Below are 27,772 nucleotides of genomic sequence, written 5' to 3'. Positions count from 1 at the left end.
TACGCTTTGTTCCTTGGCTGTTATCGGCGCGTGTGGAGAGAGATGCGGAGTCGTCTCCAAGTCTCGCTTTCTGCAGTGGAGAGGCTCTTGTTGGAACTTTGGAACTTGGAAGACGAGAGCATCTTCAAGCCCCCAACGTGCCCCCGCGGATGATCATGAAGAACGACTTCCCCAACCCACAATGTTTTCCCCAACCTGATGATGCGGAGCGCGTTTGAAGAAGATGAGTTGTTTGGAGTCTGGCGACCCCGTGATGTCGATCGAGTTCCGCGCAGGGGCCACCATGGCGGGTGCCGCCCGTCTTGCCGGATGCGCTCTCTGGCCGGGCGTCTTCGGCGTCGCGCCTCCGCAGTGGATCGGCGCGCGGAGGCGAGAAGCAGATGAGGGGGAGGGGAGGATGGAGACTGGAGCCCACAGGACGGCCGCCTCGTTGCTCACTGCTGACCCCCACGGACGGCGGTGGCACAGGACAGGGGTGGAGGCAGCTGTTGGAACTTGGAAGCGCCGCTAGGCCAGGCAAAGTGGGCGTCGCTCGCCAACATGAGCGGCCGATGCCGGCTGAGGTGTGGGTGAGGTGTGAGAGGTGAGGTGTAAGGTGACTTCTAGAAGCTCTGCGTGGCAGGACAGCGCTGAACCCCTACTGGCTCCCCTGGGTCGCTGTGGTGCCCGGTGACAAGCAGAGGGCGCCTGGGAGGGATTGCCCCTCCACGCCTCATCCACTGTATGGAAGTGCCCGTAGTGCCCCTCACCACTGACCAGCATCACAGCTCTCGGCTCCAACCTAAGCGGCGGGGACTCAACGCCGCCGTGCAACCAAGCACGTCCAATCCACCCATGGGGACGGGCAATCACCACTAAACCACCATCCTCCTCTTCTTTTGTCCCCGGTCAACCTTTTCACCTTGACACATTTTCGCCAGCGATCATACCCATCCCGCCATGTCGCTGCCTGACTTCTATCCCGCCTCGCCCAAGGAGGCGCTGGCCAAGCTGTACGTGGGCAAGTCCATCGGCGACGTGCCCACGCCCGCCGCCGTCCTCAACGTCTCCGCCGCGCGCCGCAACTGCGACCGCATGCTGCAGGCCTGCGAGCAGCTCGACCTCGGATGGCGCGCGCACGTCAAGACGCACAAGGTAAGTTGAGCCGACTCATGCGCGCGCGAGACATTGCCCCTCCTCGTGCGGCCTGCGCTGCCCCTCCATCGCCGTGCCTCAACTTTTTTAACGTCGAGACGGGTCAGCTAACGTAGACAGACTGTCGAATTGACGCGCCTGCAAGTTGGCAATGATGCCAAGCGCCCGGCCAACCTGGTCGCCTCGACACTGGCCGAGGCAGAATTCCTGCTGCCCCTTCTCAAGGAGTACCGGAGCCAGGGCCGGCGCGTGAACGTGAGCGCCCCTAGCTGTCTGATCGCTCCTCAACGTCTCCCCTGACGAATAACCCTAGATCCTGTACGGCCTTCCCTTCCCGAAAAACGCCCTCTCCCGCTTCTCCGCCATCGCCAAGGCCCTCGGTGAGGGCAGCGTCTCCATCCTGCTCGACGACCCGGCTCAGCTGCCCATTGCGTCCCAGATCAAGGAGCTGTCTGGCGTGGCGCCGCATGCCTACCTCAAGGTCGACATGGGCGGTCGCCGGGCCGGCATCCCCGTGGACAACGCGCAGTTTGTGGCTGTCACGGACGCCGCGCTCGACGCCCACAGCCAAGGAAGCATTGTTCTCTCAGGCCTGTATTCTCACGCGGGGCACTCGTACGGCGGAGATAGCCGCGCGGCGGCCATCAAGATGATGGGCGCCGAGCTCAGCGCGCTGCTGGACGGAGCGGACCGCGTGCGCAGCAAGGTTGCTGAGAAGGGCACGGCCAACCCTCCGTCACTGACCCTGTCGGCTGGAGCGTCGCCGACTGCCCTCGCTGTCCAGAACCTGGTATCTGGCAAGCACGGCGACGACGACGTCACTCCCGAGCTACAGGCTGAAGTCGACTCCCTGACTTCGCTATTCAACACAATCAAGGGCAAGGGCCACGGCGTCGAGATCCACGCAGGCGTGTACCCGACGCTTGACCTGCAGCAGCTCGCCGCGCACAGCATCAAGGCTTCGCACCTCTCATGGGGTGACATCGCCTTCACGCTGGTCGCCGAGGTGCACAGCATTTACACCGGCCGCGGCGCCGACGGCACGGACGAGGGCCTCGTGGGCGCTGGCTGCCTGGCCCTAGGCCGAGAGACGTGCAAGGCCTACAAGGGGATGGCCATCCCGACGCCGTGGGGCCGCGAAGGCGTGGAGCTGCCGACGTGCGACGTGGAGGACTACACGGGGTGGATGGTCGGCTGGGTGTCTCAGGAGCACGGAATCCTCCAGTGGCGCTCTGGCGGGAAGAAGGAGGTCACGGAGGCGGAGAAGAAGCTCGAGGTCGGGCAGAAGCTGAGGCTGTGGCCGAACCACGCATGCATCACAGGAAGCCACTTTGGCTGGTACTTTGTGGTGGACGAGGAGAAGGGGGATGAGATTGTGGACATTTGGGTGCGCACGAGGGGATGGTAGACGGCCTGAGACGAAACCAAAAAGCATGGCAGAGCGCGCATGAATAGAGAAAGAATCCAAGCCATTTCGAACTCGAATGTGACCAGTGCAACGCCATTCGCAGGGTGCCATTCGCAGGGTGCTTGAGCGCCTTTGGAGTCCTGGACTCCATCCGGTGTGGGAGCTGTCACCGGCTGGACGCCCGTTGGTCCAACTCCAGGCACACGCGGCGACCCCCACGTGGAGGCTGCCCGTTCGAAACTGGAGGCGTTCGAACATGGGGTGGCCAAACCTTTTTCTGTTCCTTGACCACCACACCCAACCTCGGCGCCCGAAACAGGTGAACTGCGCCGGGGGCGCCGCAAGTCCCGATTGGCGAAGTCTTTGATGCAGTCAGATGCACGTCAGTCGACGTCTGATCTGCTGGACTGGGTGCTGGAACGTTACGTGACGGAAACCGTCGTCCACGAACCAGCGTCGCGATGCGGCATCGCGAAGACGGGCCGAGTCTCGACTGTCAGCCACGGACGGGGGCGCGGGCGCATCGACGCAGAAGCAGCAGCTGCAGCAATGAATAGAGGCAGCCAAGAGCTTGGCCCTTCTGCAGGGGACTCGGGACAATAACACGCCCCTACTACAGTACATAGCAATAATACGAGGACTCTGTACTGTACCTAGCACTGCTACCCTCGTATGCGACCGATCCGTCACAAAGGGGCGGCGGGTTGTCCGTCAATGCGGAGGCGGCGGCGCCCGCGCCCGCGCGTACGTGGGGGCGCCCGCCACCCGCGTCCGCCATCGAAGAGCAAACCTGCATGTGCATGGGTGATCAACGCTGAGGAGATTCCCATCCGGGGGGCCTGGAGCGTGGGATGGATGGGCCGGCATTGCGAGCCGGCTGGCCTTCTAGATCCCTTCTGCGACTTTACTTTCCGATGCCGGGACGACCGTCGGAAACTCACAGCACGCCTTCAATTGCCTTGCTCTCTCTCTCCCTCCGCGTCTCTCCTCGCCTTGTCTCTTCCGTCTTGTCCAGATAAACCTCGTGCGCGTGCAAGACCGGGCTTGAAAACACCAAACCAGCCCATCAAGGCCCAGCTCGATATCCATCATGTCTCCTGTTGCCATTGCCAGCCCGCACCCGAACGGGAACGGGGACGCGGCGCCCGTCCGCCCGCTGCATCGGGGCATCTACGTGCCCACGGTGGCCTTCTTCGACCCGGAGACGGACGAGCTGGACCCCAAGGCCACGGCGCGGCACGCCACCCGTCTGGCGGGCTCCGGCATCGCGGGCCTCGCGGTGCAGGGCTCCAACGGCGAGGCGGTGCACCTGCTGTCGCACGAGCGCTCCCTCGTCACCAAGACGACGCGCGCGGCGCTCGATGCCGCGGGCCACGCGGACATGCCTCTGCTCGTGGGCTGCGGCGCGCAGTCGACCGTCGAGACGATTGCGCTGTGCCGGCAGGCGGCCGCCGACGGGGGCGACTACGCGCTCGTCCTGCCGCCGAGCTACTACAACGGCCTGTTCGCGGCGGGCAACGCGACGATCCTCGACTACTTCACGGCCGTGGCCGACGCGTCGCCCATCCCCATCATCGTGTACAACTACCCCGGCGCGACGCCCGGCATCGACATCAACTCGGACGGGCTCATCGAGCTCAGCCGGCACGCCAACATCGCCGGCTGCAAGTTCACCTGCGGCAACACGGGCAAGCTGGGCCGCGTCGCCGCCGCGGTACGGCGCCAGCAGCGCGAGACGTCGGCAGCAGCAGCAGCCGGTCAGGGAGAGGCACAAGGCTTCCTGTGCTTCGCGGGGTCGGCCGACTTCACCGTCGCGGCGCACGCGGCGGGCGCGGCGGGCGTCATCGGCGGGCTGGGCAACGTGGCGCCGCGGAGCTGCGTGCGGCTGTTTGAGCTGTGCGAGCAAAATGCCAGCGGCGAGCGCGCGGCGGACGAGGTGGACGCGGTGCAGGAGGTCCTGGCGCGCGGCGACTGGGTGTGCATCCAGACGGGCGTCTTGGGCGTCAAGGAGGCGCTGCGGGCGTTTTACGGCTATGGCGGTTGGGCGCGGAGGCCGCTGCCGAGACCGAACGAGGCGGCGAGGGAGAAGATTGTCGAGGGGCTGCGGGAGCTGGCGGACATGGAGAAGGAGCTTGAGGCCTAAGCGGTGTGACCATGTGAGGGAGGCAAGCAAATAGCATGTTTGGACACGAATATGACTTCTATGCATGCACGCATGTAAAGACAGTATGGTGGTGGCCTAAAGCGGTTTCGGGGAACAGGGCATCGACATGAACTTGATCACTTCAATGATTAGAAAGGCCAATGGCTTGGTATCTTTAACAGTTTTTATTGTTCTTCTTCTATCTGGTCACACCTTTTTTGCGCTTACAAGACAGCCGTGCACTCAATCTCGACGTCGGTGTTGAGCGGCAGCGTCTTGACGGCAACGCACCTGCAGACCAACAACAGTCAGCATGCCAATCATCACGAACGATAAAAATCAAGCGGAGAGGAGAAAACGTACGTCCGGCAGGGCTTGACGTCGCCCCAGTAGGTCGAGTAGACCTCGTTCATCTTGGCAAAGTCCTCCATGTTGGCGAGCCAGACGTTGACCTTGACGACCTTCTCGAGGGTGGTGCCAGCGGCCTCGAGGATGGCCTTGAGGTTCTTGATGCACTGGTGCTGTTGGGCCGTTAGCCGTCGTTCTCCACGGTATGAACTGGTGGTGTCTGCGTTGAAGATTCGCAAACATTTGAGGGTGGCCGCTGCCCCTCCATTGCTGATGGCGGGGTAGCTCTCTCGTCTACTACCCCGCCACGAGCAACGGACCGGCTCGCGAGCCCCCTCAACACCAATGCCTTCCCACGCGGATTGCACGTACCGTGTGAGCCTGGATGTCGCCGTCAATCAGCTTGCCGGTCTCGGCGTCCATGGGGACGGCGCCGGAGACGAAGACCATGCCGTTGGCCTTGATGGCCTGGCTGTAGATGCCCGGTAGCGGCGGCGGGGCGTTCTTGGTGAGGACGGGCTCCTTGGTGGCCATTGTGACTGATGATGTGGTGGTGGTGATGGAAGGGGAAGAAGAGGAAGGTAGAGGAGGGCAATGAAGGAGGAATCGGGCCGTGTCTACGTGTGCGCGAGAGGCGGTGCCCTTTTTAAATGGCACCTGCCTGTACCTGAATTATCCACCTCACCTCTGCTGGGAGCGGAGAGAGAGCTCTTGCGCTTGGCACTTGCTTGTTACTACGGCTGCTACGTCGCCACACCGGCCGGTCGGCTGGCGAAGAGGGGACCTTGTTCCACCGCCTCCATCTGTTAGGTCACCGGCGGCTTCATTCTGAGGAGTGACAGGTGGGATGCCCGCCGAAACGCGCGCCGGTGAGCAGCGTCATTGGCTGTTATAAAGCTGTGGACGAGTCTTCAGGAGGGGCGGCGGACCATGGGGCTCTGAGGGACGAAGGACCCCGCAAGGGCGGACGCAGCTTGAGTGAGAGATTGCCATGCTCGTTTCCACCTGGTTTGGGCTGACCCCCATCCAAGCATCCTTGTTTCCTGTTGTCCGGATTGCAGTTGGGGCTGTTGGTGCAGAAGGGCGGTTCTGGGGGTCAGCCCCCCACCAACGTGTCTCCAGCTCAGGTACCTATCGCTCCCGTCTGTCCCCCACGCAGGAGCGCAAACCTAGCGCCCGAAGGATCACGAGGTGAAGCCTGGGCGGCCTGCTCACTGGACGACCGCTAAAGGCCCGGCAAGGTGCAGCCCTGGAGCAGCTCCCCTGACCCAGCCCTGCAGCTCGGTTCGTTCAACTAGCCCCAACATCAATCTCTCTCACCACCCCTCGCCCGCGTTCTCGACTCGGCGCCTCTTCGACAGCATCAGACCTGCAACGGACCTGGCTTGCCTGGCCCGTTGGCCCGTATCTGCGTCCCCCCACGATCACAAGCGGGGCTGATTCCAATTGCTCGGCCAGCCCCCCATCCAGAAGCAAGCGATACGTCGGCCAGCAGCCACTGTGGGGTTTAGTGCCCACCCCCGAACCAAAGATCAACATCCCTGAGCCCTGTTCTGGGGAAGCACGGCGGCCTGACAGATACGGCGCAGTCGCTGTGGACTCTGTGGAGCCCGCTGGGCGCTACAGTGGCTACTCGTCCACCTTCTCCAGACTGGACAACCGGGTCATGAGCCGTTTAAACCGTTTCTCCAGGCATTCTTCCCCAGATAACGGACCCAGCGCGGGAAAGAGATGCCGGGAGGCAAGCTTTCGCAATGACGATGGCCGCGGGCCCGACTGACGATGGAGGCGCCCCGATATCGTCGCTGCCGCCCGTCCGTCCGTCCGCCCGCCCGCGCATCTGCCTGGTTTCTCGCGACGGGCACTACGCTTTGCTGCTAGCGACCGACCGCAGGGCGGCGCCGCCGGGCTAGATCTGCTATCTGGGGGTGCCGGCCACCTTGCCCAAAGTGAGCTGCAGTGGCTGACCGCGGAACCACGGCTCGAGCGAATAACGTCCCCGGGATGGCGGTGGATGGGGGAACACACACACACCAGCACGCGCACGCACGCAGCGTACCGCACCGCACCGATACAAGCACCAACAGGCCTTGTTCTCGCCATTCCAATGCCCTGCTCGCCTCCTCCCGCCGCTCCACGACCGCAGTCCGCCGCTGGCTAAATAAGGAGGGATACTCGCTGGGGGCGTCATGTTCTGATAACCATCTCACGCAGAGCTCGCGTCACCCCCATCCTGTCCTCGTGGGTATAAACCTGGCTGCTCGCCCGGACCATCGCTCCCCCCGAGACACATCTACCTCTTTCTGGTCCTGGCCTCCGTCACTGCGTCGCACCCGTCAACGTTACACTTGCTCGACCTGCCTTTGCAGTGTCTTCCTCCTCCGCCCACGGCTTTCCCACCGCCAGTTCCCAGCACTCTCCGCTTCACATCGCGAACACGACAGAGAGTCGGAGTGAACAGAGCAAGATGGCCGCCAACAGGGACGAAGTCGACGCTGTCGCCGCCACTCAGAGCAAGGGCGGCGACGACGTCGATCACATTGAGAGCGGCCCCAAGGATGGCATGATGGCCGAAACTGCCCGCGTGCTCGATCCGGTCGCTGAGCGGAAGCTCGCCTTCAAGTTTGACATCCGTCTGCTGCCTGTCTTGGCCGTCATGTGTAGGCATCCCTAAGCACCTCCGATACACCCGCGTGGATCGGCGCTGACTCGTGTGACAGACCTCTTCAACGCTCTCGACAAGGGTAATCTGAGCAACGCCCAGACCAACGGCCTCAGCAAGAGTATGTGCCTACCTGGATGATGCCTCATCCGTATCCTCATCAGACCAAAACGTGTCCGGCCCGATGCTGACCGTTGTACAGATCTCAACTTCAAGGATGGCCAGTACAATCTCGTCGTGTCCATCTTCTTCGTCCCCTTCGTCGTCTTCGCGCCGCCCCTGGCCATGCTCGGCAAGAAATACGGCCCTGCGCGCTCGCTCCCGGTCATGATGTTCACATTTGGTACCATGACGCTGTGCACCGCCGCGACGCAGAACTTTGGTGGCATCTTTGCCGTCCGTTGGTTCCTGGGCATGGCCGAGGCCGCCTTCTTCCCCATGGTCATCTACTATCTGACCACCTTCTACCGCCGTGGCGAGCTCGCTCGTCGTCTCGCCATCTTCTACGCCGCGTCCAACATTGCCAACGCCTTCAGTGGCCTGCTGGCATTTGGCGTCTTCCACATCAAGAGCCATATGTTTGCCTGGCGCTACCTCTTCCTTATCGAGGGCTCCATCACCGTGCTCTTCGCCATCTTTGCGTTCTGGTACCTCCCCAAGAGCGCCGCAGAGGCCAAGTTCCTGAACGAGGAGGAGCGCGCTCTTGCTTTCCACCGCATTCAAGTCGATTCGTCGTCCGTCGTTGCCGAGGAGTTCAACCTGCGCGACTCGCTCAAGGTCTTCACCTACCCGTCCTCGTACGCCTTCCTCGCCATCGAAGTCTGCCTGGGCGTGCCGCTCCAGTCCGTCGCGCTCTTCCTGCCGCAGATTATCCAGCGCCTGCAGTACTCGACGGTCAAGACCAACCTGTACACTGTGGCCCCCAACGTCACCGGCGCAGTCATGCTCCTCGTGCTCGCCTTTGCGTCCGACTTTGTGCGCCTCCGTGCCCCGTTCATCGTCCTGGGCTTCGCCTTTACCCTCACCGGCTTCGTCATCTACGCGGCCATCACCGACGTCACGGAGTCGCTGCAGCTCGCCTACTTTGCCACCTTCATGATGTGCTGGGGTACGTCGGCGCCTTCGGTGCTCCTCTCCACGTGGTACAACAACAATATCGCCCACGAGGGCCGTCGTGTCACGCTCACGTCGGTGGGCGTCCCGCTCGCCAACGTCATGGGCCTCGTCGCGAGCAACATCTTCCGGGAGCACGACGCCCCCAAGTACCTGCCTGCGCTTATCACGGCGGCCTGCTTCGGCGCCGCAGGTGCCACCATCGCAGGCCTCCTGGGCCTGTACATGTTTTTCGACAACAAGCGCCGCGACCGCAAGGCCGGCGTCAAGATTGACGCGCGGGATATTCCCACGCAGCGGTTGCGTGACGGGCCGAGCGTGCCCGAGTTTCGGTGGTTCCTGTAGACGGTGGAGATGCTGTTGTATGATGTTCCGCTTGGGAGGTAAATGAGCGATTATGGATCTTGATTCAAATGGAAGTCAATTCTGATATATTCGAGGCGTGATTGTCCTTGTATCCAGACTATCCGTCGTGAACTTATGTATGGTGGTGTACATGTAGATGCTGCCGGCGTGCTATCTGTGCTTTGATCGTTTCCCACGAAGTGTGAGTAGCCGATAATAGTCCTCACTCGAAAAGGCATGTCACGTTGAAAGCATAGGAATAGAAGAGAACCGGCAGTGCACCATTACCCAGCTTAATTCACCGAGTATTCCCCAGAATTGTTGAAGTACAAGTAGAAAAAGGCGACTCAGACGCCCCAAAGCCGGATGTTCCAGCGAAAAGCTCCCAGAGCATCCGAGCAAAAGAATGTGACTGCGCCCACGGGTCAAGTGGCAGACAGAAGAGAAGTAAAAGGAAGAAGAGAAACGCGGCCGTGCTCTCCATCTAGGTGTTTCGTTTGAAGTTTGTGGAGCAGCCTTCCTGACTGGAGCTTATTTGGCGCCGCAGCGGCCCTGTGTGCACGTGTCTTCGTGTCAGTGTGTGTGTCAAGACGCCTGGACGTGTTTCCGATATTTGGACTGGGACAGATTGTTTTTCTTGGATGGGGGCAGTTTGTTTCATGGTTTTGGATGCATGGGTAGTGATCAAGTTGGTGAGGTGAGGTGAGGTGAGGTAAAATGAGGTGAGGTGAGGTGAGGGAGGTGGATTCAAGGTGTTGGTGGGTGGCATTGATGTGACTTACAGTGACGGCGTTGCGAGAGGGCAGCTCGCAGTTGCCGCTGCAGCATCGGTCCTGTGGTCCCCGCGCGGGAATCTGTCAGCGAGATTGTTCACTTGGATGGTTGTAGACTTCGATGCGTCTATCTCATGGAGCGGCCCTCGTGGTGGTAAGTGGGTAGGTGCGAAGTCGTGATGTCTGGTGTTGAGCGGGGTTGACTTACACGGCTGCCAAAGGTCTGGCAAGTAGCTCCTTGAGGCTGTACAGAGATCCCAAGTGTCAGCAAAAATTTTCCTCTCCTCTGGTCGACACATCTAAAAATGGCGAAGGGAGATTCCGATCCATCCATCTGTGCATGCAGACCGCTTGGGGAGGAAAGGACGAGCGAACATACGAGGCACTGCATCGGGCGACCGATCAACATGGGCTGGAACTCGGTGGGAGCGGCCACGGCGAAGCCCGCGACGGCCACGACGGCAGCAATAGAGAAGGGGAAGTGCATTTTCGAGACGCGGGTATGGGATGTTTTTATCGCGGATGGACAAAGAAAGCGTCAATGGGCGGCGCAGCTGGTTGGCAAGGCAAATAGGTAGACAGGTGAGCGAGCGAGCGAGGGGCGCAAGTAGCTGGCTATCTGGCTTCAAGGACTGCTGCCATCTGTATTTATATATACACACGGCGATATGCGTGGCGCTTTTCGTTTGTCCCGTGCATTTACAGTTTATCGTGACGTCGAGTTTCGGGCCATGAGGCCGGGGCCAAAATTGAAACCTCGCACGGGTCGGCCCGTGGGCCGGACGGCGGGGGGAGAGGCCGGCGACAATGCCTCGCGGAGCCGCCACGGTGTCGGGGGCTGCAACTTCGTACCTGCATCGCGCCGCCACGAGTCGCAGTTTGGGGGGCCACGGTTCTCGGATGGCTCGCCGTCGGGGTTGCGCGTGCGAACTGGCGACCTTGCAGCACCTCCTGCGTTTGCTTGCCCCCTCGTCTCGATCTCCACGCGATGCAATCGCCAGAGTTGGCCGGTCACTATTGTCCCCCGCAACTCGTCCTCTCTCTTTCTCTTTTAGTTTCTTGTGGTTTGGGGGGAAAGGAAGGGCGGCATTTATCGTGACTCGCGTCGCGGAACTGGCTTGCGTGTCTGGTCAGTGCGACGGCTCAAGGCGGAGGCACCTCCGCCTGCGTGGCGTTCACGCGATCCGCTCGCGCCGTTTCTTAACTGCAGGCAGGTTGGTGTCGTAAAATCCTCCTCAAGTGTGTGTGTCCCGAGGTGGTTGCGGAGATGAACTGGCTATTGCAGCCGTACATATTTCGTTTGTGTTCTAAACCTCTATGAAAGAAGTGCGTTGCATGCTGAACCGAGATCCATGCTGTGGCTATTGTACATATTATACACATCGTTTCCTGCCTCTCTCAACTATGATCAGAGCGTCGTTAGCGTTCGCCGCCAGGCAGCCGCTTTTTCATTCTTGGGTATCATGTACCGCTCGGGTAAAACTTACAGTGGCGCTCTCTCAGTGTGCGTGAGGTTCCAATAAACCACTTTCCTACTCCTGCAGCGCCGCCGCCTTTTCGTCGCCCGCGCCGTTCCACCACCGCCAGATGGCCTTGCAGTACATCCACGTCTCCATGGTGCCGAATATGGACACGACGATGATGAGGAACACCTTCATGTTCTTGCTGAGCCCGAGCCCCGCAAAGTTTGTCTCGAACGGGTTGTCCTCAGCGGCGGCGGGCTTTGCGCCGCCAGCAGCAGCTTCGGAGGATGGTTGTTGCTTGGCTGAGGGCGACGCTGCTGTCGCGGCGTTGCTCTTTTGCGCGTCGAGTAACCGCCGTTGTGTCGAAAAGGGCGATGGGCGCGCCGTGACGGCGGCGGCGTAGGCGGGGAGGCGTGCCGGCGCAAAGGCGGATGACTGGCGGCGCAGCAGGGCCCGCGTGGCGGGGGAGACGGTGAGCCTCTGCATTGTTTGCGACTTTGGGGGGGGCGTTCCTGATTCTTGACTTTCGAGTGAGAACCGAGGAGAGATGTTTGGCAGCACGTCGAGTATGTCAATCACTGGCACATGGGAAGCCGACCGCGGGAACTTGGGAAGGGGAGCCAGGGCAGGAGGGGCAGGCCTCTCTTTATGTAGCATGCGCCTCGAAGGAAGGAAAAGTCATAAACGGCCGGCGTCACGTCCCGTCACAGCCCGACGTGTGCCCCTCTGACGAAAAGGGCCATGATGCGCCGCTGCGCCCATCACGTGGAATAATAATAAGCGGCATTGCAAAAATGCTACTCTCTGCCTCGCGCAGTGTTTCGCGCCCGCCGATGATGCTGATGCTGGCGGGAGCTTGGCAGGGACAGCGGGACCCGCATTGTGACTTGCTCTTGCGGAAGGGTACTTGCATTGTCCTCTTTGGGAAAGGCGCGGCTGCTCCACCCCTGGGCGGCGCTTCGGGACGATCAGGGAGCAGTTCAGCAGAAGGAGCCCAAGAGGCCCCAAAACTGTGGCTCTCGCAAGCTTGCCGTCTGGCAGCTAGGAATCTTTGCTCCTATGTACATATGTACAACTCATGTTTGTGCCGATGCTCCTCTCGTTCCTCTTTATTTACTCCGTCGCCTTCGTCGTCCATTCCACTCGTGCATGGCCGCTACCTATAACGACCGCCCCAGAACATTGAGCCCCTTGAGCGGCGCAAAGTCGTCGGCCTGCAGAAACAGCCCCAGGTCGCCCAGCGCGTCGTCGCCCTCCCAGTGCCCGTGCACCAGGTTGAAGTACTGGTCCTCCAGCAGCATCAGGTCGTCCGGCGCGCGTCCCGACTGGTGATGGTGCTCCGCCCCTGGCGAGAACGCCTCGCCCGCGCCCCTCAACGGCGGCATTGACGGAGACGACGCCGCCGCGACAGACGACTCGGACCGCTTCGTCGTGACGCCGCTACCGCCCATCCCGCCGTCCCCAGCCGCGTCCGCGTTGCCGCTCCCATGGGCCGCCCCGTCGGCCTGCGCGGCGTGCAGCCGGTCCGCGATGGAGCGGTCCAGGTACTGCAGGAATAGGTCCAGCACGTTGTTGTTGATGCGCCAGTACTTTTGGATCTCCTTGAGGCAGAGCAGGCACATTTGTGCGCGGTGCTCGGCGATGCGTCGCGACACGCCCATGCCGCGCCGGATGCTGATGGCGTGGATGCACAGTGCGGCAAAGAGGCTCGTGATGCTGCATCGTTGTGTCAGTCCATTGTGTTCCCCTGCCGTTGCGCCTCCGTGGGTTCTGGTTCACGGAAAGACTTACAGGTGCATCTGCCCGTAGCGCAGCGTCCCGTGCGTAGACATGTCCTCGGCGATGCGGCTGATGCGGCACGCCGCACTCGTGACGACCTGATTCCACTTGTTGCCCTCGTCGAACTTCAAGAAGCTGTTCCTGTGGATCAGGATGCGGAGATGGCTGCGCCTACTGTTAGTATCAAGAGTGTAGCTGTGAAGTGTCCCTGGAACAAAACATACTTGTACGCAAGGTGCAGGAGACATGTCCAGACTGACTCGCTGCCCTCATCCGTCGCGCACCTCATGCTCTCTGGCAAGCTATTACGCCACGCCTCGAGCGCTGTGTCCAGGCCCTCTACATCCGCTGCCGTCGATGCGGGCTGCCCAGGAGAGAACTGAAGGTCGATGATTCGGCCCACTGCTAGCTGTTAACTTCGGTGGTTTTCACACGTTGTGCGGCGCAGGGGGAAACCAACGTAGTTTGGCGAGCTCAACCATCTTGATGGAGTAGGTAATGTGCTCGGGTTGACATGACCCGAAGAGGGGATTGCTGGAGCAGCAGATTTCTGACTCGAGGTCGCTGGCGGTGAGCGGCTCGACGTCGCAGTCTTCGTCTCTGATGCGGCTCGGCAGGCCTAGCGCCACGGCTACTTGCCGTTCTCTCACCTACCCCGTGGTCAGCTTTGCTGCTTGTGTGAAGAGCAGATGAGACTGTGAAGGCGCTTGCTCACATATATGCACCACCATATTCTCCTGCGCATCCGTGCTACGTGTATGTTCTTGGAAACTTGTGATCGCGGCCTGGATTGGTATCAGCACCCTTGTCCGAGAATCACCAAGTTTCGTTGTGAGGTGGACGCATACGATCTGTGCAGGCCATGCGACTCAGACAGCGTTATCACCACGCCGAGCCAGTACCGCACGTCCCTCACGTCCGCCGGCCCTCCGCGCCAGAAGCTCATCAGAAAGATGGACTGGATGAGGATAATCTCGTCCTTCTCCCAGTCCGCGTGGAACAGCAGCCTGGCGCGCTGGTAGAGCAGCCTCTTGGCCTCGCTGCGGTCGCGGAAGCCCATGGCCAGGATGGTGTCGTCGTCGCAGTACGTCGCGCCGATGAAGAGCACGCACTGCAGCAGGAAGCGCGAGATGTCCATGGCGGCGAGGCGGCGCGTGATCTCGGCGCGGTCGAGGATCGGGAACGACGGGTGGAACCAGGTGAAGTAGGCCTGCAGCGCGGGCAGGCACGTCTGCAGGTCCGGCAGCGTCAGGGCGCCCTCGTCGCGCAGGTAGCGCATCGTGCCCGCGCTGATGCCCGCGCCCTCGGCCTGCGACTGCGAGCCCGGGCTGCCGGGGATGGGGAACGTCAGGCGCGGCTTCTGGCCCCCGGGGGTGCTGCCGACGCCGCCCGCGGCCGCGGCCTCGTCGCCGGGGACGAGCGTCAGGAAGTTGGACTCGCCGAAGAAGAGCGTCCCCGCGGCAGAGGTCGATGACGGCGTCTCGGTGGTGTCGGTGGGCGCGATCTGGTCCGGGGCCGGGGCGATGCGCCGTGGTGATGGGTGGTAGCCATGAACGGGACTTGACGCGGTCGGGTCATGCTCCGAGCCTAGTGAGATGGCAGGCTCGACGACGTTTGACGACGGAGGCTGCGTCGAGTCTCTCAAGTGGCTTGGGCTCGCCTCACCGGCGGCCAGTGGCTGAAGCCGTCGTGAGCGGCGAGGATACCTAAGTGGCGATGGCGATGTTCAGTCAGTCACACTCACTCATTCACTCACTCACTCACGCGCAACTCAAGGGCCCCAAATTCATGATCCCCAATTGATCGAGGGCGAGACTCACCGGCCGCGCCGTGACGGCAGCACCTCGCACGTCGCGCCCGATGCGGCGCAGTTGGTGCATGGCTGTCTCTCCGTGACGTTGCATTTCACCCGCCGGGAGTTGCACTCGCGGCAGGCATGCTTTGCGCGCGTCTTTTTGGGCTTCGCTGCGCCGCTGCCGCCGGCCGACGCGGAGGGGGCCATGGTCTGCGGGCGCAGGAAGAGCGGAGAGGGACGCCGGGGGGAGGGAGGGAGGGTCGCAGCTCAGGGCGGAGAACTCATGAGAATCTGCGCGTTGTTGGTTCACGCCATGAGATGGTTGTGTTGGAAGAGGTTGACGGTGGTACAGAATGTGTAACGGGCGAAGGGGCCCTGTTTAGGTGGTTATGAGTGAGCAAATCAATGACGGTGCGTTGCGATTTTGCAACTTGTAAGCCAGGGCGCAGTGAGTGATATGGAGTCCGGGGAAGAAGCCGAGAATTTGTTCAGCGGGTCCGGTGTGGGGGTGTCCCAAGTTTCTCCAACTCGCGACTTTTCCGGTATTGGCTGGCTTACCCTAGAGAGTGAGTGGCCTGCGTCTAATCCTTCTACATGCACGAGCCGCGAGTGTGCCCGCGCGGTATTGCAGTTGGTATGTCATGCGCGGATATAAAATCGAAGACTTTTCTTCGGATGAGCTCCGGGTGAGATTACGCATTGATGAGGTCTGGGTGTTGTCACAACTTCAAACTCCGAGAGTCGCCTGACATTTGTTCCCCACATGAGGGGAATATCATCACCACTCCTTCCTTGCCTCACTCAACCAAAGCATTAATGTTTGCACCATCTCATGTTTCCAGATTTTCCTAGTGTATATGGTGATATGCCTCGCTTTGATCTATGTGAAAAATGCTACACGGCGACTCTATGCACAACTCTCACCATGCCGCCTGCTCACAATGCTTCACCCGGCCCCAGACGCCCCCCTTAGTAGCTCCTCGGCAGCCGCAGCACCTTCTCGCCAATGTAGTTGAGTATCATCTCCCTGCTCACCGGCGCGATCCGCGGCACCAGGCACTCGCGCAGCCACCGCTCAACGTCGTACTCGGCCGCGTAGCCCATCCCGCCGTGCGCCAGAACCGCGCGCTCGCACGCCGCGAACGCCGCTTCGGCGGCCACATACTTTGCGCTGTTGGCCGCCACGCCCACCGCGTCCTGCTTGATGCTTTCGTTGCCGGCAGCCGCCGCGTCATATAGTCGCGCCGCGTGGTAGGTCGCCAGCTTTGCCGCCTCGAGGCGCATGTACGCGTCGGCTAGAGGGTGCGCTACGCCTTGGTTCTGTCCGATGGGCCGTCCGAAGACGACGCGTTCGCGGGCGTAGTTTGCTGCCCGGGAGAGTGCCGCGTAGCCCAAGCCAAGGGCCTCGCCTGCTAGTAGGCAGCGCTCGGCGTTCATGCCGTGGAGGATCATCTTGAAGCCCTTGCCCTCCTCGCCGATGAGTGCACTAGACGGTATGCTATACCCGTCGAAGAAGACTTCGTTGGCATCAACAGCGCGGCCGCCCATCTTCTTAATCTTCTTCATCTCCAGCCCGGGCTGGCTCCGGTCCAGATTGATGCAAAACAGCGACAGCCCCTCGCTCGGCCGACGCACCTGCTCCAGCGGCGTCGTGCGCGCCAGCAGAATCATCTTGGACGCCACCTGCGCGCACGTAATCCAGATCTTCTGCCCGGAGATGCGGTACCCGCTGCCGTCAGGAAGACGATGCGCCGTCGTCGAGAGCCCCAGCGTGTTGAGACCCGCATTAGGTTCCGTGACGCCAAAGCACGCGCGCCACTTGCCAGAGATGATGTTAGGGATGGTGTGCTCCAGCTGCTCGCGCGTGCCGAACCTGGCGAGCGGCTGCGTCGCGTACACGTTGGCGTGGATGGCCTGCGCGCCCGCCATGCCGGCGCCCGACTCGGTGATGGTCTGCATCATCATGGTCGCCTCGGATATCCCCAGCCCGCTGCCGCCCAGCGACTCGGGCAGCGCGATGCCCAGCCACCCCGCCTTGGCCATTGCGGCGTGGAAGTCGCTCGGGTCCTGCTCCTTTTGGTCGTGCTCCTGCCAGTACGTGTTGGGGAACTGCGCGCATATCTGGCCGACGGCCTCGCGGACCATGAGCTGGTTCTCAGTGAAGCCCGTTGTTTCCATGATCTCGCGCGGCGAGGTGGCGGAGAAGGCGCGCCGTTGCCGGCTGTCTCGCAATGACCCATGCCTGAGTGAAGTCGATGGTAATGGTGGACACGAAGAGAGTTGTGAGGACAATGGGCGGCCAACATGCCGCAGGCGGCGCAGGACTAGGCGGGACATGGCTGGTGATGCTCAATGGACACGGCGAGTCTCACGTCAAGACACGAAACAATATCTCCAATCTCCAACTTATACACTGCGATCCTGTCACTGACGTATCTGGGGTGCATATAGCCGACTTCAGCTGTGGTGGGTCCCCTAGCTGCCAGCCAAATAACCGAGTCATCCTCCCCCACGCCCTCTCACTTACACCTCGAGACACACTCACTAACTAGTGTACTTTTACGAAGCAACAAATTGATAACTGTGTTGAGCTGGGCATTTCAGTTAAGCCGCGGGAAGCGGCCCGCATGAACTACTTGCAGAGGGCAAAGTCCTTTAGCCCAGCCTCTGGCACAGTGGCTTTGGGCAGACACAGGGGGATATTTTCGCCCTTCAACTTCTTAAACACCCGCGAGTACTCTCTCTGTTTGATGGTCACGTTAGCGCTTCAATTTCTTAAGTCTGTACGCGTACGAAAAACACTCACCTCTGTCACTGACACAAACTCGTCATATTTGCGGTCTCTCTTGAGCTTGTCGCGGACGAGGTCCCCGACGCCACCGAGGAGCGACACGACCGTCGTGACCTTGCTGTCCCAAGTCACAAGCGCAGAGACCAATTCGCCGTCAACTCTCGTCGACTCGGTGCTGCCATAAGGATCTATTCAGGCAAATGTTAGCAGTGCTCGATTGCGCCGCGCAAAGTTCATCGGCTGCCATGACTAGGATGCACTCACTCTGCATCTTCTTGGCCGTCACCATGTTGTGCCACCAAGCAAGCCCGACGGCCTTGTCAAACATAATGGTGGGCCACGCGCCGTAGGGCGTAATCACGTCGTGCTCCTGCTCTTTTTGACTCGCAATGGACGGAATGCCTGCGGGCGAGATGTACCCGATGATGGTGTCCGTCTCGGGGTCGGTGGAGTTGTTAACCGAGGCGAAGAGGCCGGGCACCTTGGTGACGACCGAGTTGCACGTCCTAGCTCGCTCGGCGTTGTGATACAGCCGGCTGGAACGGAAGAAGTCAGTTCGCTGGAAGGTATGCGTCGTCGGAAAGAGGATCATTGCACTTACCGAACAATATCCACATCGTAGTAGGGCAGCTCCAAGACCTTCCACGGCTCATGGCTCGAAAACCAGAAACCTGCGCCGTCAGCCTCTGAAAGCACCAGCATCCGGGGGGGTCAGCTCACCTTGCTCGACCGTGATGGGACCAACGCCACCCATGTTGTACTCGACGCTCACGAGCTTCTTGCGCTTCACAGTCCACAGCTGATCCTTTTCCTTCTTGGGCAGCTTGCTGAACAGATTGATAAAGTGCGTAAACAACTCGCCCTCGTACGGGTCGTCCAGGTAGTTGGGCGTCTCGCACTCATAGTGCTGCCCCGCGTCCGACACTGGCAGGCCCTGGTCCTTGATCTTGGTCACGGCGCAGACGAGGCCCTGACCGCGGTAAAAGATGGGCACAGCCGTGGTCTTGACGTAGTCGAACCATGTCTGCCACCCCTTGGCGAGCTTGCCGAATGAGGGGTTGTGGCTGTTCTCGAGGGCCTGGATGCAGGCGTACACGGCCCACAGAAGCTCACTGTGCGACACGCTTGTCAACATTCCCTCATCCTCTCAACATGTCAACAGACAGAGAATGCTCATACGCACCCGTTGTCCAGAGCAGGCACGCGATTCACCCAGTCGCTGGTCGGCTCCACGTCCTTGTTGCTGGTCGTCATCCACGGCAGAAAACCACCGAAACCAGGGTATGTCTCGTTGAACCGGAGGTAAGTCTCCAGTTTCGTCTGCATGATTGATGCGGCCACGTTGGGGGCCGTCGACGGACGGTCCGGGACGAGGAACCTAGCGGCCTCCTTGGAGCCCGCGATGGCGCGGGCGTAGAGCATGATCTGCAAGGCCTACACACACGATCCGCGTGAGCATCTCATTTGACAGCACTATCTACTGGAAGGCTTACTTCTTTGCTTGCAGCGCTGAAGGGGTGCTTCAGCGTGCGCTCGCCCGTCGTCCAATTGAGCTGCGTCCCATCGTAGCTCATTCCATTGGCCGTGTTGTAAGCGACGTCATTCTGGTGAAACTTGCCCTCCCAGTAGAGGAGGTCCCAGGCGAAGCCCTTGGGATCGGCGAGCACCTGCTTCTGCGTCCAGTCCAGCGCGAAGCGGCACTTTGGCGGACGGGCGCTCGCCTGATCCCTCGGGCTCAGGGGTGGCAGGGCAACCGCGGAAGCGAGCCCCGAAAGGCTGGCCAGAAGCGAGGAGGACTTCATTGCTTGCACAAATGACGTATGGGCTGACGGGAAGGGGGAAAGCCACAAAGGCGAGGCAGATTTTCAGCTCAGGGCTGCCGACGGACACAATCCGGTTGCTGGCGGGACTTACACGGGCGCCCGCTCTCGCCTTTATACTCGCAGTCTTGGCCGCCAGATATCGGGACGAGCAAGGTCCAAAAACAAAGAAAACGAGGCTGAATGCTACCCCATGCTATCACGGACGTCGGCCAAGACCAAAAAGTCGCAGGGTCAGGCAATGCCGCCCATGGGGATGACGATCAGCACCTTTTCCTTCCCCAGATTCCACAAGTCACCCCCGTGGCGCCCGCCCCGCTCTCACGAGGGGGACCAGGGCAGAATAAAGCTGAACCTGAATTTCTGCAACGATGCGGAGAAATGGAACCCTTTTGCCAATAAAAGTGTGGAGTCCCGGCTTCGGCTGCTGGCGTCGAGTGGCGTGGCCGTCACCCCATGGGTTCCGTCCGTCTTAAAATTCGCCGGCATGCCACACCCTCACCCCTTCCGCCTCCTCCCCATTTTCTCCGACAAAACTGACCCTCGTGCAGAAAAGTAAGCACGCGCAAAAACTCCAGCTCGGAGGCTTGCTGGCCCCCCTCCCCCCATGCGTGCGAGCAGCAGCACCAGCAGCAGCAGCAGCATGACCGGGTCTCCTCCTCGTCCGCCGTCTCCAGTCGCGGACCGGCCTCGGCGCCGGCCGGTCAGCCGGGCCTGCGACCGGTGCCGTCGCAGAAAAGCAAAGGTGAGTTTCTCCGTCGGGGCATTTGGCCGCTGCTGTGCCTCTGCCGAAACACGCTTCATTCGGCCCGCGGCAGAAGACCGCTAAGCCGTTGAGCCGGATGTTTGACATCGCTTTCGACTAACAAGCTGGCCTGCGCAGTGCGACTTCATCAGTTCCGCCGGTAGCTGCACGCACTGCCGCGACAATGAGGCGCGCTGCACGTTTGACATGCCCCTGGCCCGGCGCGGTCCCAAGTCCAAGAAGAGGCCCGAGTCGTCGTCATCCATCCCGGCGCTTGGCGGCATCGCAACCTTTTTGCCGCCTCATCACCCCGCGCCGCCCCCGCCCGTCTCACTTACTGCCGGCGGACCGACCAACACGGCTGCCGTGCCTGGCCCTGCATTCACCAGCCCGTCCAGCTCCTCTACTGGACCGTGGGAACCCGTGGGAACCCTCGGGACCCGCAGCCATGTGCTCTCTCCGTCGGCAGTCCGCGACTTTCCACCCCCAACCCCTGGCGGGACGCACACAGTTGGGGCTGTGAGCCGGTGGCATAGCCTGTCTCGAGCGTTGGCGCTCAGGAACACGACCATTGAGCGGACCGTGAACCGGTGTCTGGACCTCTTCTTCGAATACCTCTACCCACTTACACCTCTGGTCGACGAGCCTAGCCTCCGCGATGGCCTGACGTTCTTCCTGAACCAGCCCACGGCACCGAGCGCTCAGTCACAGTCAGATCTGGAAGCCACCCGGTCAAATATCGCCAACGTCGGAGAATCATGGCCGGCGTTTCCCCGCGATGCGCGCGCCGGCGTAACAGGGGAGCACCTCAAAACATGGCCAGACGCGACCTTTACCTTCATTACGGCTGTGTGCGCGGAGGCGGCGTTTCTCCTGCCCAAGGAGCTTTTCCCCGAAGGCGAGAGTGTCGCCGACCTCTTCCTCCAAGCCTCGCGGGACTGCCTCAACCACTACCTCGAGGCGGACCTCGAGAGCCCCAGCGCCAACTCCATCACGATCCGCTACTTTCACTCCAACTGCATCCACGCCGCGGGGAAACCCAAGTACTCGTGGCACATCTTTGGCGAGGCGACGAGGCTGGCTCAGGTGATGCGACTGCATGACGAGTCTTCCTTTGAGGGTCTATATCCGATCGAGACGGAGCTTCGCCGGCGGGCGTTCTGGATCGTCTACATGGGCGACAAGTCAGCTGCCATCCTGAACAATCGGCCCATAACCATCCACAAATACTCGTTCGAGTCGGGCATCACCGCGAGATATCCTACAGGCCTTGAAGGCCGAGCGTCGATCGGGTCTGGCGATGTGTCCACCGGCACGCAGGACACAGTCCGACAGAGCCTGATTCATGGCTTCAACGCAAACCTGCGCCTCTGGCAAGCGGCTTCGGACTTGCTCCTAGAGGTGCGCCTATTGCAAGACCAGCGTTCGGCACGCCATGCCGCCTCCGACACGACCGATGCCACCGGCATGACAGAGTCTATTCTCACAGAGGATGAGAGGCAGCGGTTGGATAGGCTATACGTGAGCTTCATCACCTGTCTTGATGACCTGCCGCCGTATCTCCAGTCATACACGTTTGCGTCCATCGCAGCCGGAGGCGGCAGCAGCGGTGGAGCGCAGTCGACACATGCGAGCCAGTTCGTCATCCAATGCGCAAACCTGCAGGTCTCGTTCCACTGTCTGCGGATGGTCATTACGCAAAAGTTTGAGGACATATCGTACTTCCCTCCGGGCGCGGAGCAGGCCGACCTGCGCAAGACGGAGATTGTGCGGGACATGCTGCGCGTGATGCACGAGGCGCCGTTTTGGTCGCTCCAAGTCAACGGCGAGCCATATGTGAGTATCTCCAAAACACCAAGCCTGTTAGCGGTGAAGTGGCAAGGCTGACCCCGCGCAGGTGGAAAAGATACGGCTCATTGGAGCGAGCCTGCTGGCCATCATTCACCGGAACCAGACCTCGCCGCTGGGCGCCAGGGCGCGAAGCGACTTTTCTGTGCTGCTGGATATCCTGACGCGACTGGACTCCAAGGCCTCGGATGCGCTACGGAGTGATTCCACCTTTGCCTTGTAATGATTTACTGTGTCATGATGCTGTGTATTCGATGTCGCCGGAGGCGTATGTCAGCGCTGTCTTTCAGTACTACGCCTGTGTTATTTACGGCAAACGACTTCAGAAAAGATGTACGGAATAGCGGAGTATGAGCGATGGGATTTGTGTATATTACATGTGCCTTGCATTGCAGACTATTTCTATGGTGTTCATTTATCCCTTTCCATGCACGGCTCCCCCTTGACCTCACGCAGCGACCTTGATGCCCTGGCGTTGCGCAAACATGTTCTTCAGTAGCAGCGCAGACTTCTTTGGCGTCCGCTCCAAAGTGTTGTAGTCGGTAAATGTGACGCCGAAGCGCGGTCCATAGCCGTCTGACCACTCTGTGTCGATCGTCAGTCCAAGTTGCCTATGATACGGACGGTGCTGGTGTGGGAGTGAGTGAATGCTTACCCAAGTTATCCAACAAGGACCAGGCAAAGTATCCCTTGATATCAGAGCCGTCCTCCTTGATGGACTTGCAAATCGCATCGAGGTGCGTGTCAAAGTAGCGGATCCTGAACGGGTCGTCGACAGCCTCATCGCGCGTCATCTTGTCCTCGCCGGGGCAGGGGCAGCCATTCTCCGTCACGTAGATGGGCTTGCCGTAGAGGCCGTACACGCGCGTCAGGTGCTTGCGGAACATGCCGGGGCATGAGCGCAGCCAGTGCAGGCCACTCTCCTCGCCGACAGGCGTGCCCGCCTTGTCCTGCTGCAGCTCGTCCACGTTGCCCATGTAGTCGGTCGCGGCGGCTGGCGTGTCGCGGTGCCGCGCGAACTGCGACGTGTAGTAGTTCATGCCGTAGAAGTCGGTGTCTGCGGCGCGCAGCACGGCGAAGTCGTCGGCTGTGAAGTCGGGCAGGCGGGAGCCGAGCTGCTCACGCATGCACGCGGGATAGTCCTTCTTGAGGCTGTGCCGTAGTCAGTACACTGCTCCTTGCTTAGATCCAGGGACGCGTCGCTGCTCACAAGATTGGGTTGGCAAACCAGCCAATGTGAAACTCCATCCTTCGCTCAGCGGCAGCGTGGTCGCGCTCGTCCTCGACGTCCCACGGCTCGTAAAAGTCGCCGTTGAGAGAGATGCCGATTGTGCCCTTCTGAGTGTCCCTGAAGTCTTGGTTATACGCGGCAACAGCTCGCGCGTGGCTCATGATGAGAGCCTTGCCAACGATCCAGGGCTCCGTGGTGCTGTCGCCCTCGGTGCATTGCTCGTTTGTGCTGCTTCGCCCGGGGGCGTTGCCGCCAGTAGAGTAGCCCTGAGATTATTAGCCAGGGCGAAATACTCATGGGTAACGGGACTTACAAAGATGGACTGAATCCACGGCTCATTGAGTGTGATCCAATTCTTCACCCTGTCGCCGAACCTCTCGTAGCAGAGACGCGCATAGCGCTCAAAGTCCTTTTGCGACTCCTCGACGTCGAGCCACCCGCCATACCGATCCTGGAGCCCCTGCGGCAGGTCCCAGTGGTACAGCGTCACCCACGGCGTGATGCCCCTCTTGAGGAGCGCATCGATGAGGCGATTGTAAAAGTCGATGCCCGCCTCGTTAACGGGGTCGTCCCGCCCGCCGAGGGGGATGACGCGCGACCACGAGATGGAGAAGCGGTACGCCTTTGCGCCGTACCTCGTGAGGAGCTCAAAGTCCTCCTCGAAGCGGTGGTAGTGGTTGCAGGCAACGTCGCCGTTGGCACCCTTTGTGCGTGACGGCTCGAGGTGGCAGAAGGTGTCCCAGATGGACTTGCCGCGACCGTCCTCGGCGACGGCGCCCTCGATCTGGTACGCGGCCGTCGCGAAACCCCATTCGAAGTCGGACGGGAGTCCTGATTCTGTGGCCATTTTTGGCGATTTTTTTTTGGACGGGTGCTTGAGGGGGTGTTTGCGATGACAAGAGGGGGATAGAGCTCGCGCGAAGGTTGCGAGACTCGAAGGGAACGCGACGAATACAGTGCTCAACTTGTCGCGAGTGAGCTGTTGAAACAAGATTCCATTGTTATACGACAAAGGTTTACCCGATGGAGATGATTACGAATGATCACGAGTCGCAGGCGCGGGGAATTGGATGTCACGTCGATCCACGAAAGTCGACATGGAAACTGTCTTGGAAAGCAAGGACAGTATTTCCCCGTCTAATTCGCCGCTGCGTAAAAACCCGTTTCGCCGGTGCCTCCGGCCCACTGCCCACACCGTTGTCGCTGAAGGAGTTTTTGACTCTCGCATCCTTCCAACTCTCGAACGTTGCACAGACCCTGATCTCTCTACGCCTCGGCTACTGCTAAGCGGCCTCGACCCTGGAAAAGTTTCGCCGATGCCATTTGTCCGCCCGGTCGTGCGGCAGCCACACGTGGGATGATCCCCACGGGGAAAGTTCTCTCGCGCCGCCGCTGTTCAACGTCCTCCTCGCTTCAAACCGTGATCAGTCGACAAAAGGTCTCTGCCCGTCGCGGACCTATATAGCCGCCGGCGATGGCCGCCTTGGGACTCTGCGGCCTTGGACACTGGCTCATCACGACCTCGTCGGCCTTGACCCAGACCTCAGCGATCTGTGAGAACCTGCTCTGAGAACTTGTGCGCTGCCACGCGCCGCTGCCTTTTCGTCATGGCTCCCGCTGCAGCCCATACCACCGACGGCATCCTGACGCCGATTGACCTCAACTCCATCCCTCCCTTCTGGCGGAGGAAGAATGGCATACTGCTCTACTTCCTCCTGACGTCGTCCCTGCTGGCCAGTGCGGCGCTCGGCATCGATGGGGTAAGGCAGATCCCGCACAGCGCAGACGCTGTCGCTTGAGAGGCGAGACAGCATATGACTTGCAGCCGGCTAACATCGCCAAAACAGTCCATGACCAACGGCATGCAGGTGCTCCCCACCTGGCAGGACCGCTTCGGCCACCCTACGGGGTCCAAGCTGGGCTTCTTCGGCGCCTCCAATGCCATTGGCGGCGTCATCCCCTTCATCTTCCTGGGCTGGATAGGCGACGCCTTCGGCCGGCGAGTGCCCACGGCACTGGGCTCCATCGTCATCATCACGGGCGTCATCATCGAGTTCTTCGCCACGTCGCTCAACATGTACATTGGCGGCAAGATCGTCCTCGGCATCGGCTCGTCGCTCATCCAGATGGGTGCCCCCGTGCTCGTCACGGAGCTGAGCCACCCCAAGGAGCGCGTGCAAGTCACCACTTTCTACAACACGTCCATTGTGCTTGGCTACGTGATCGGCGCGTGGGCCACGTACGGCTGCTTCCAGATCCAAAGTCAATGGTCCTGGCGGCTCCCGACGCTTATCCAGATCATCCCCTCGGCGTACCAGCTCATCCTCATCTTCTTCTGCCCGGAGTCGCCACGCTGGCTCATCGCCAAGGGCAAGGTCGACAAGGCGCGCGAGATCTTGATCAAATACCACGGCGAGTGCGACCCCAATTCGGAACTCGTCGCATTTGAGTGCGCCGAGATTCAGCAGGTCATTGAAAGCGAGAAGGAGCAGAATATGACCTGGGTGGCCTTCTTCTCCTCGGTGCCAAACCTGAAGAGGATCGGCCTCTGCTTCTGCACGGCGCTCTTCAGCCAGAGCTCCGGCAACCTGCTCGTGTCCAACTACCTGACGCAGATCCTCAAGGACACGGGCGTGAAGGACGACAAGGACATTACGCTCGTCAACGGCATGGTGACGCTTTGGCAGTACATTGTCGCGCTGGCGGTGACGGGTCTCGTCAACAGGTTCAAGCGACGCACCTTCTTCTGCGTCGGGTCCGGCGGCACGCTCGTGACCTTTATCGTGTGGACGATCGCGGCGCAGCAGTACCTGGAGAAGAACTCTCTCGCCGCGGGCCGACTGGTGCTTGCGTGCATCTTCATCTTCCAGGCCTTCTATACCTTTGCATGGACCAACCTGGTGGTCACGTACTCGCTCGAGGTGGTGACGTACCAGATGCGGGCCAAGACGTGGGCGTTTGTGCTGCTCACGATCCAGCTGTCGTCCATCTTTGGCGGGTACGTGAACCCGGTCGGGCTGGCGAACATTGGGTGGAAGTTTTACATTTACTACTGCGTCTGGGTGGCCATCGTGTTCCTGATCGTGTACTTCTTCTTCGTGGAGACGGCCGGCCCGACGCTGGAGGAGCTCACGTACCTGTTCGAGGGAGGGGACGCGGCCAAGGCGCACATGATTGAGACGACGAAGAAGATGGAGGAGGAGCAGACGCACGTCGAGGTGACCAACGATACGGAGAAGTCGGTCGACAGCGAGAAGAGGTAATGGTTGCCGTGTTGTCCGGAGAAGCTGCATTGCGGCGTCGGCGGGCGTTTGGCGTGCAGATCGAAGATAAGCCCAAGCTGCGAGTGTGTAATACCAATGACTTTTTAATACTGCCAATAACTCAACATGGGACGGAAACGTGTGGTTGATGATGATGGTGGTGAGTAGAGCAGGGGGTTGGGCACCTCACCCACAGTTCCCTGCTGGAGATGTTGGGGTGACAAGCCACGGGCGTCTGCTCGTCCAGCATAATGACTCGCGACAAAGATGCACCTCACCAGGAGAGATGTCCGCGCTCGGAGAGAAAGAAGTTGGGGTGGTGGCGTGTTCGAGGACGCCGCTTGCAAGTTATACTTGCATGGCCCGGCTAAGTCTTTACGCAGGACCGAGCAAGGGGGGTCCCTTGCAGGGACGGTCACTAAATATTGCAGAACCCCGGCCAAGTGTCTGCAGCGGGCGGAGAGAGTGGAGGAGGCCATCCAGGCAGCATCCAAAGTCTCAAACGGCTATTGCTTGCATGTCGGTCCGACGATGGCGCCATGCAGGCTCGCCCTTGCTCGATGGGTTTAAGTTCGGCGACGGTCCGAGGAGAAAGCGCTCCATCGAAGGCTTCTGGAAAACGGGCCTAAGAGGGGAGGGGGAATGGCTTGAATGGATGGATGGGCAGATGGGCGCTGCTAGTCCGGCGCCCCCGAAGCCCCCTGGGCAAGCCAGGGCGGCGCCTCTGTTGGGCCACAGGTCAAGCCAAGGCCATCGCCCAGCGCCGCGCCAGATCTGTAGATCAGCAAGCCACAATCTCTGCCGTTCCCAGCGCGCCAAGTCATGCCTTTGCGTGCTTGCTCACTTCACTTACAAGCTGTCAAACGTCAACCAACGCGACAACTCGCACGTGTCATTGCCGCCAACCACACCAAATCTGGGGGGAACGAGTCTGAGCCCATCGGCAATTTTTCTCTTGGCAAAAATGCCTCATCAATCTGTCGAGTATCGCACCGTGTTGGGCGGCTCCCCTTCCTGGGGAATGAGCATCGTGTGGGCCAACGGGCCCGGCTTAAGAGAGGTGCGGCCGGCCATGAGTCCCAACCCCTACTGTAGCCAGTCGAGCGATCCA

General features: G+C 60.7%; 11 protein-coding genes across 11 annotated transcripts; 5 read left to right on the top strand and 6 right to left on the bottom strand.

Moving 5' to 3' along the window:
* Positions 1 to 939: 939 nt before the first annotated feature.
* On the top strand, positions 940 to 2,542 carry PLICBS_005892 (uncharacterized protein; the record flags this gene model as incomplete). Its single annotated transcript, XM_018319620.1, has 3 exons — positions 940 to 1,134; positions 1,255 to 1,389; positions 1,448 to 2,542. The coding sequence occupies 3 exons, from the start codon at positions 940 to 942 to the stop codon at positions 2,540 to 2,542; spliced, it is 1,425 nt and encodes a 474-aa protein (XP_018182094.1).
* A 1,090-nt stretch (positions 2,543 to 3,632) lies between these two features.
* On the top strand, positions 3,633 to 4,685 carry PLICBS_005891 (uncharacterized protein; the record flags this gene model as incomplete). The annotated part of the gene is made up of 1 exon (XM_018319619.1): positions 3,633 to 4,685. One exon carries the CDS (start codon positions 3,633 to 3,635, stop codon positions 4,683 to 4,685), a length of 1,053 nt encoding a protein of 350 aa, XP_018182093.1.
* Positions 4,686 to 4,909: 224 nt separating this feature from the next.
* Positions 4,910 to 5,567, bottom strand: PLICBS_005890 (uncharacterized protein; the record flags this gene model as incomplete). Its single annotated transcript, XM_018319618.1, has 3 exons — positions 4,910 to 4,976; positions 5,049 to 5,206; positions 5,406 to 5,567. The coding sequence occupies 3 exons, from the start codon at positions 5,565 to 5,567 to the stop codon at positions 4,910 to 4,912; spliced, it is 387 nt and encodes a 128-aa protein (XP_018182092.1).
* A 1,933-nt stretch (positions 5,568 to 7,500) lies between these two features.
* Positions 7,501 to 9,153, top strand: PLICBS_005889 (uncharacterized protein; the record flags this gene model as incomplete). The annotated part of the gene is made up of 3 exons (XM_018319617.1): positions 7,501 to 7,693; positions 7,754 to 7,816; positions 7,898 to 9,153. The coding sequence occupies 3 exons, from the start codon at positions 7,501 to 7,503 to the stop codon at positions 9,151 to 9,153; spliced, it is 1,512 nt and encodes a 503-aa protein (XP_018182091.1).
* Positions 9,154 to 11,458: 2,305 nt separating this feature from the next.
* PLICBS_005888 (uncharacterized protein) lies at positions 11,459 to 11,875 on the bottom strand (the record flags this gene model as incomplete). The annotated part of the gene is made up of 1 exon (XM_018319616.1): positions 11,459 to 11,875. One exon carries the CDS (start codon positions 11,873 to 11,875, stop codon positions 11,459 to 11,461), a length of 417 nt encoding a protein of 138 aa, XP_018182090.1.
* Positions 11,876 to 12,549: 674 nt separating this feature from the next.
* On the bottom strand, positions 12,550 to 15,048 carry PLICBS_005887 (uncharacterized protein; the record flags this gene model as incomplete). The annotated part of the gene is made up of 7 exons (XM_018319615.1): positions 12,550 to 13,105; positions 13,181 to 13,333; positions 13,393 to 13,570; positions 13,629 to 13,818; positions 13,884 to 13,953; positions 14,017 to 14,846; positions 14,989 to 15,048. The coding sequence occupies 7 exons, from the start codon at positions 15,046 to 15,048 to the stop codon at positions 12,550 to 12,552; spliced, it is 2,037 nt and encodes a 678-aa protein (XP_018182089.1).
* Positions 15,049 to 15,932: 884 nt separating this feature from the next.
* PLICBS_005886 (uncharacterized protein) lies at positions 15,933 to 17,141 on the bottom strand (the record flags this gene model as incomplete). Its single annotated transcript, XM_018319613.1, has 1 exon — positions 15,933 to 17,141. One exon carries the CDS (start codon positions 17,139 to 17,141, stop codon positions 15,933 to 15,935), a length of 1,209 nt encoding a protein of 402 aa, XP_018182087.1.
* A 454-nt stretch (positions 17,142 to 17,595) lies between these two features.
* On the bottom strand, positions 17,596 to 19,556 carry PLICBS_005885 (uncharacterized protein; the record flags this gene model as incomplete). Its single annotated transcript, XM_018319612.1, has 7 exons — positions 17,596 to 17,706; positions 17,770 to 17,942; positions 18,019 to 18,290; positions 18,356 to 18,425; positions 18,475 to 18,866; positions 18,938 to 19,188; positions 19,248 to 19,556. The coding sequence occupies 7 exons, from the start codon at positions 19,554 to 19,556 to the stop codon at positions 17,596 to 17,598; spliced, it is 1,578 nt and encodes a 525-aa protein (XP_018182086.1).
* A 970-nt stretch (positions 19,557 to 20,526) lies between these two features.
* On the top strand, positions 20,527 to 22,390 carry PLICBS_005884 (uncharacterized protein; the record flags this gene model as incomplete). The annotated part of the gene is made up of 2 exons (XM_018319611.2): positions 20,527 to 22,155; positions 22,217 to 22,390. 2 exons carry the CDS (start codon positions 20,527 to 20,529, stop codon positions 22,388 to 22,390), a joined length of 1,803 nt encoding a protein of 600 aa, XP_018182085.1.
* Positions 22,391 to 22,615: 225 nt separating this feature from the next.
* On the bottom strand, positions 22,616 to 24,245 carry PLICBS_005883 (uncharacterized protein; the record flags this gene model as incomplete). The annotated part of the gene is made up of 4 exons (XM_018319610.2): positions 22,616 to 22,752; positions 22,823 to 23,319; positions 23,378 to 23,664; positions 23,712 to 24,245. The coding sequence occupies 4 exons, from the start codon at positions 24,243 to 24,245 to the stop codon at positions 22,616 to 22,618; spliced, it is 1,455 nt and encodes a 484-aa protein (XP_018182084.2).
* Positions 24,246 to 25,005: 760 nt separating this feature from the next.
* PLICBS_005882 (uncharacterized protein) lies at positions 25,006 to 26,661 on the top strand (the record flags this gene model as incomplete). Its single annotated transcript, XM_018319609.2, has 2 exons — positions 25,006 to 25,158; positions 25,246 to 26,661. The coding sequence occupies 2 exons, from the start codon at positions 25,006 to 25,008 to the stop codon at positions 26,659 to 26,661; spliced, it is 1,569 nt and encodes a 522-aa protein (XP_018182083.2).
* Between the last annotated feature and the right edge of the window lie 1,111 nt (positions 26,662 to 27,772).

The sequence above is a fragment of the Purpureocillium lilacinum genome, assembly GCF_023168085.1.
Source record: "Purpureocillium lilacinum CBS 284.36 DNA, scaffold_4, whole genome shotgun sequence".
NCBI lineage: Eukaryota > Fungi > Ascomycota > Sordariomycetes > Hypocreales > Ophiocordycipitaceae > Purpureocillium > Purpureocillium lilacinum.
This window is presented reverse-complemented; position numbering and strand designations above follow the sequence as displayed.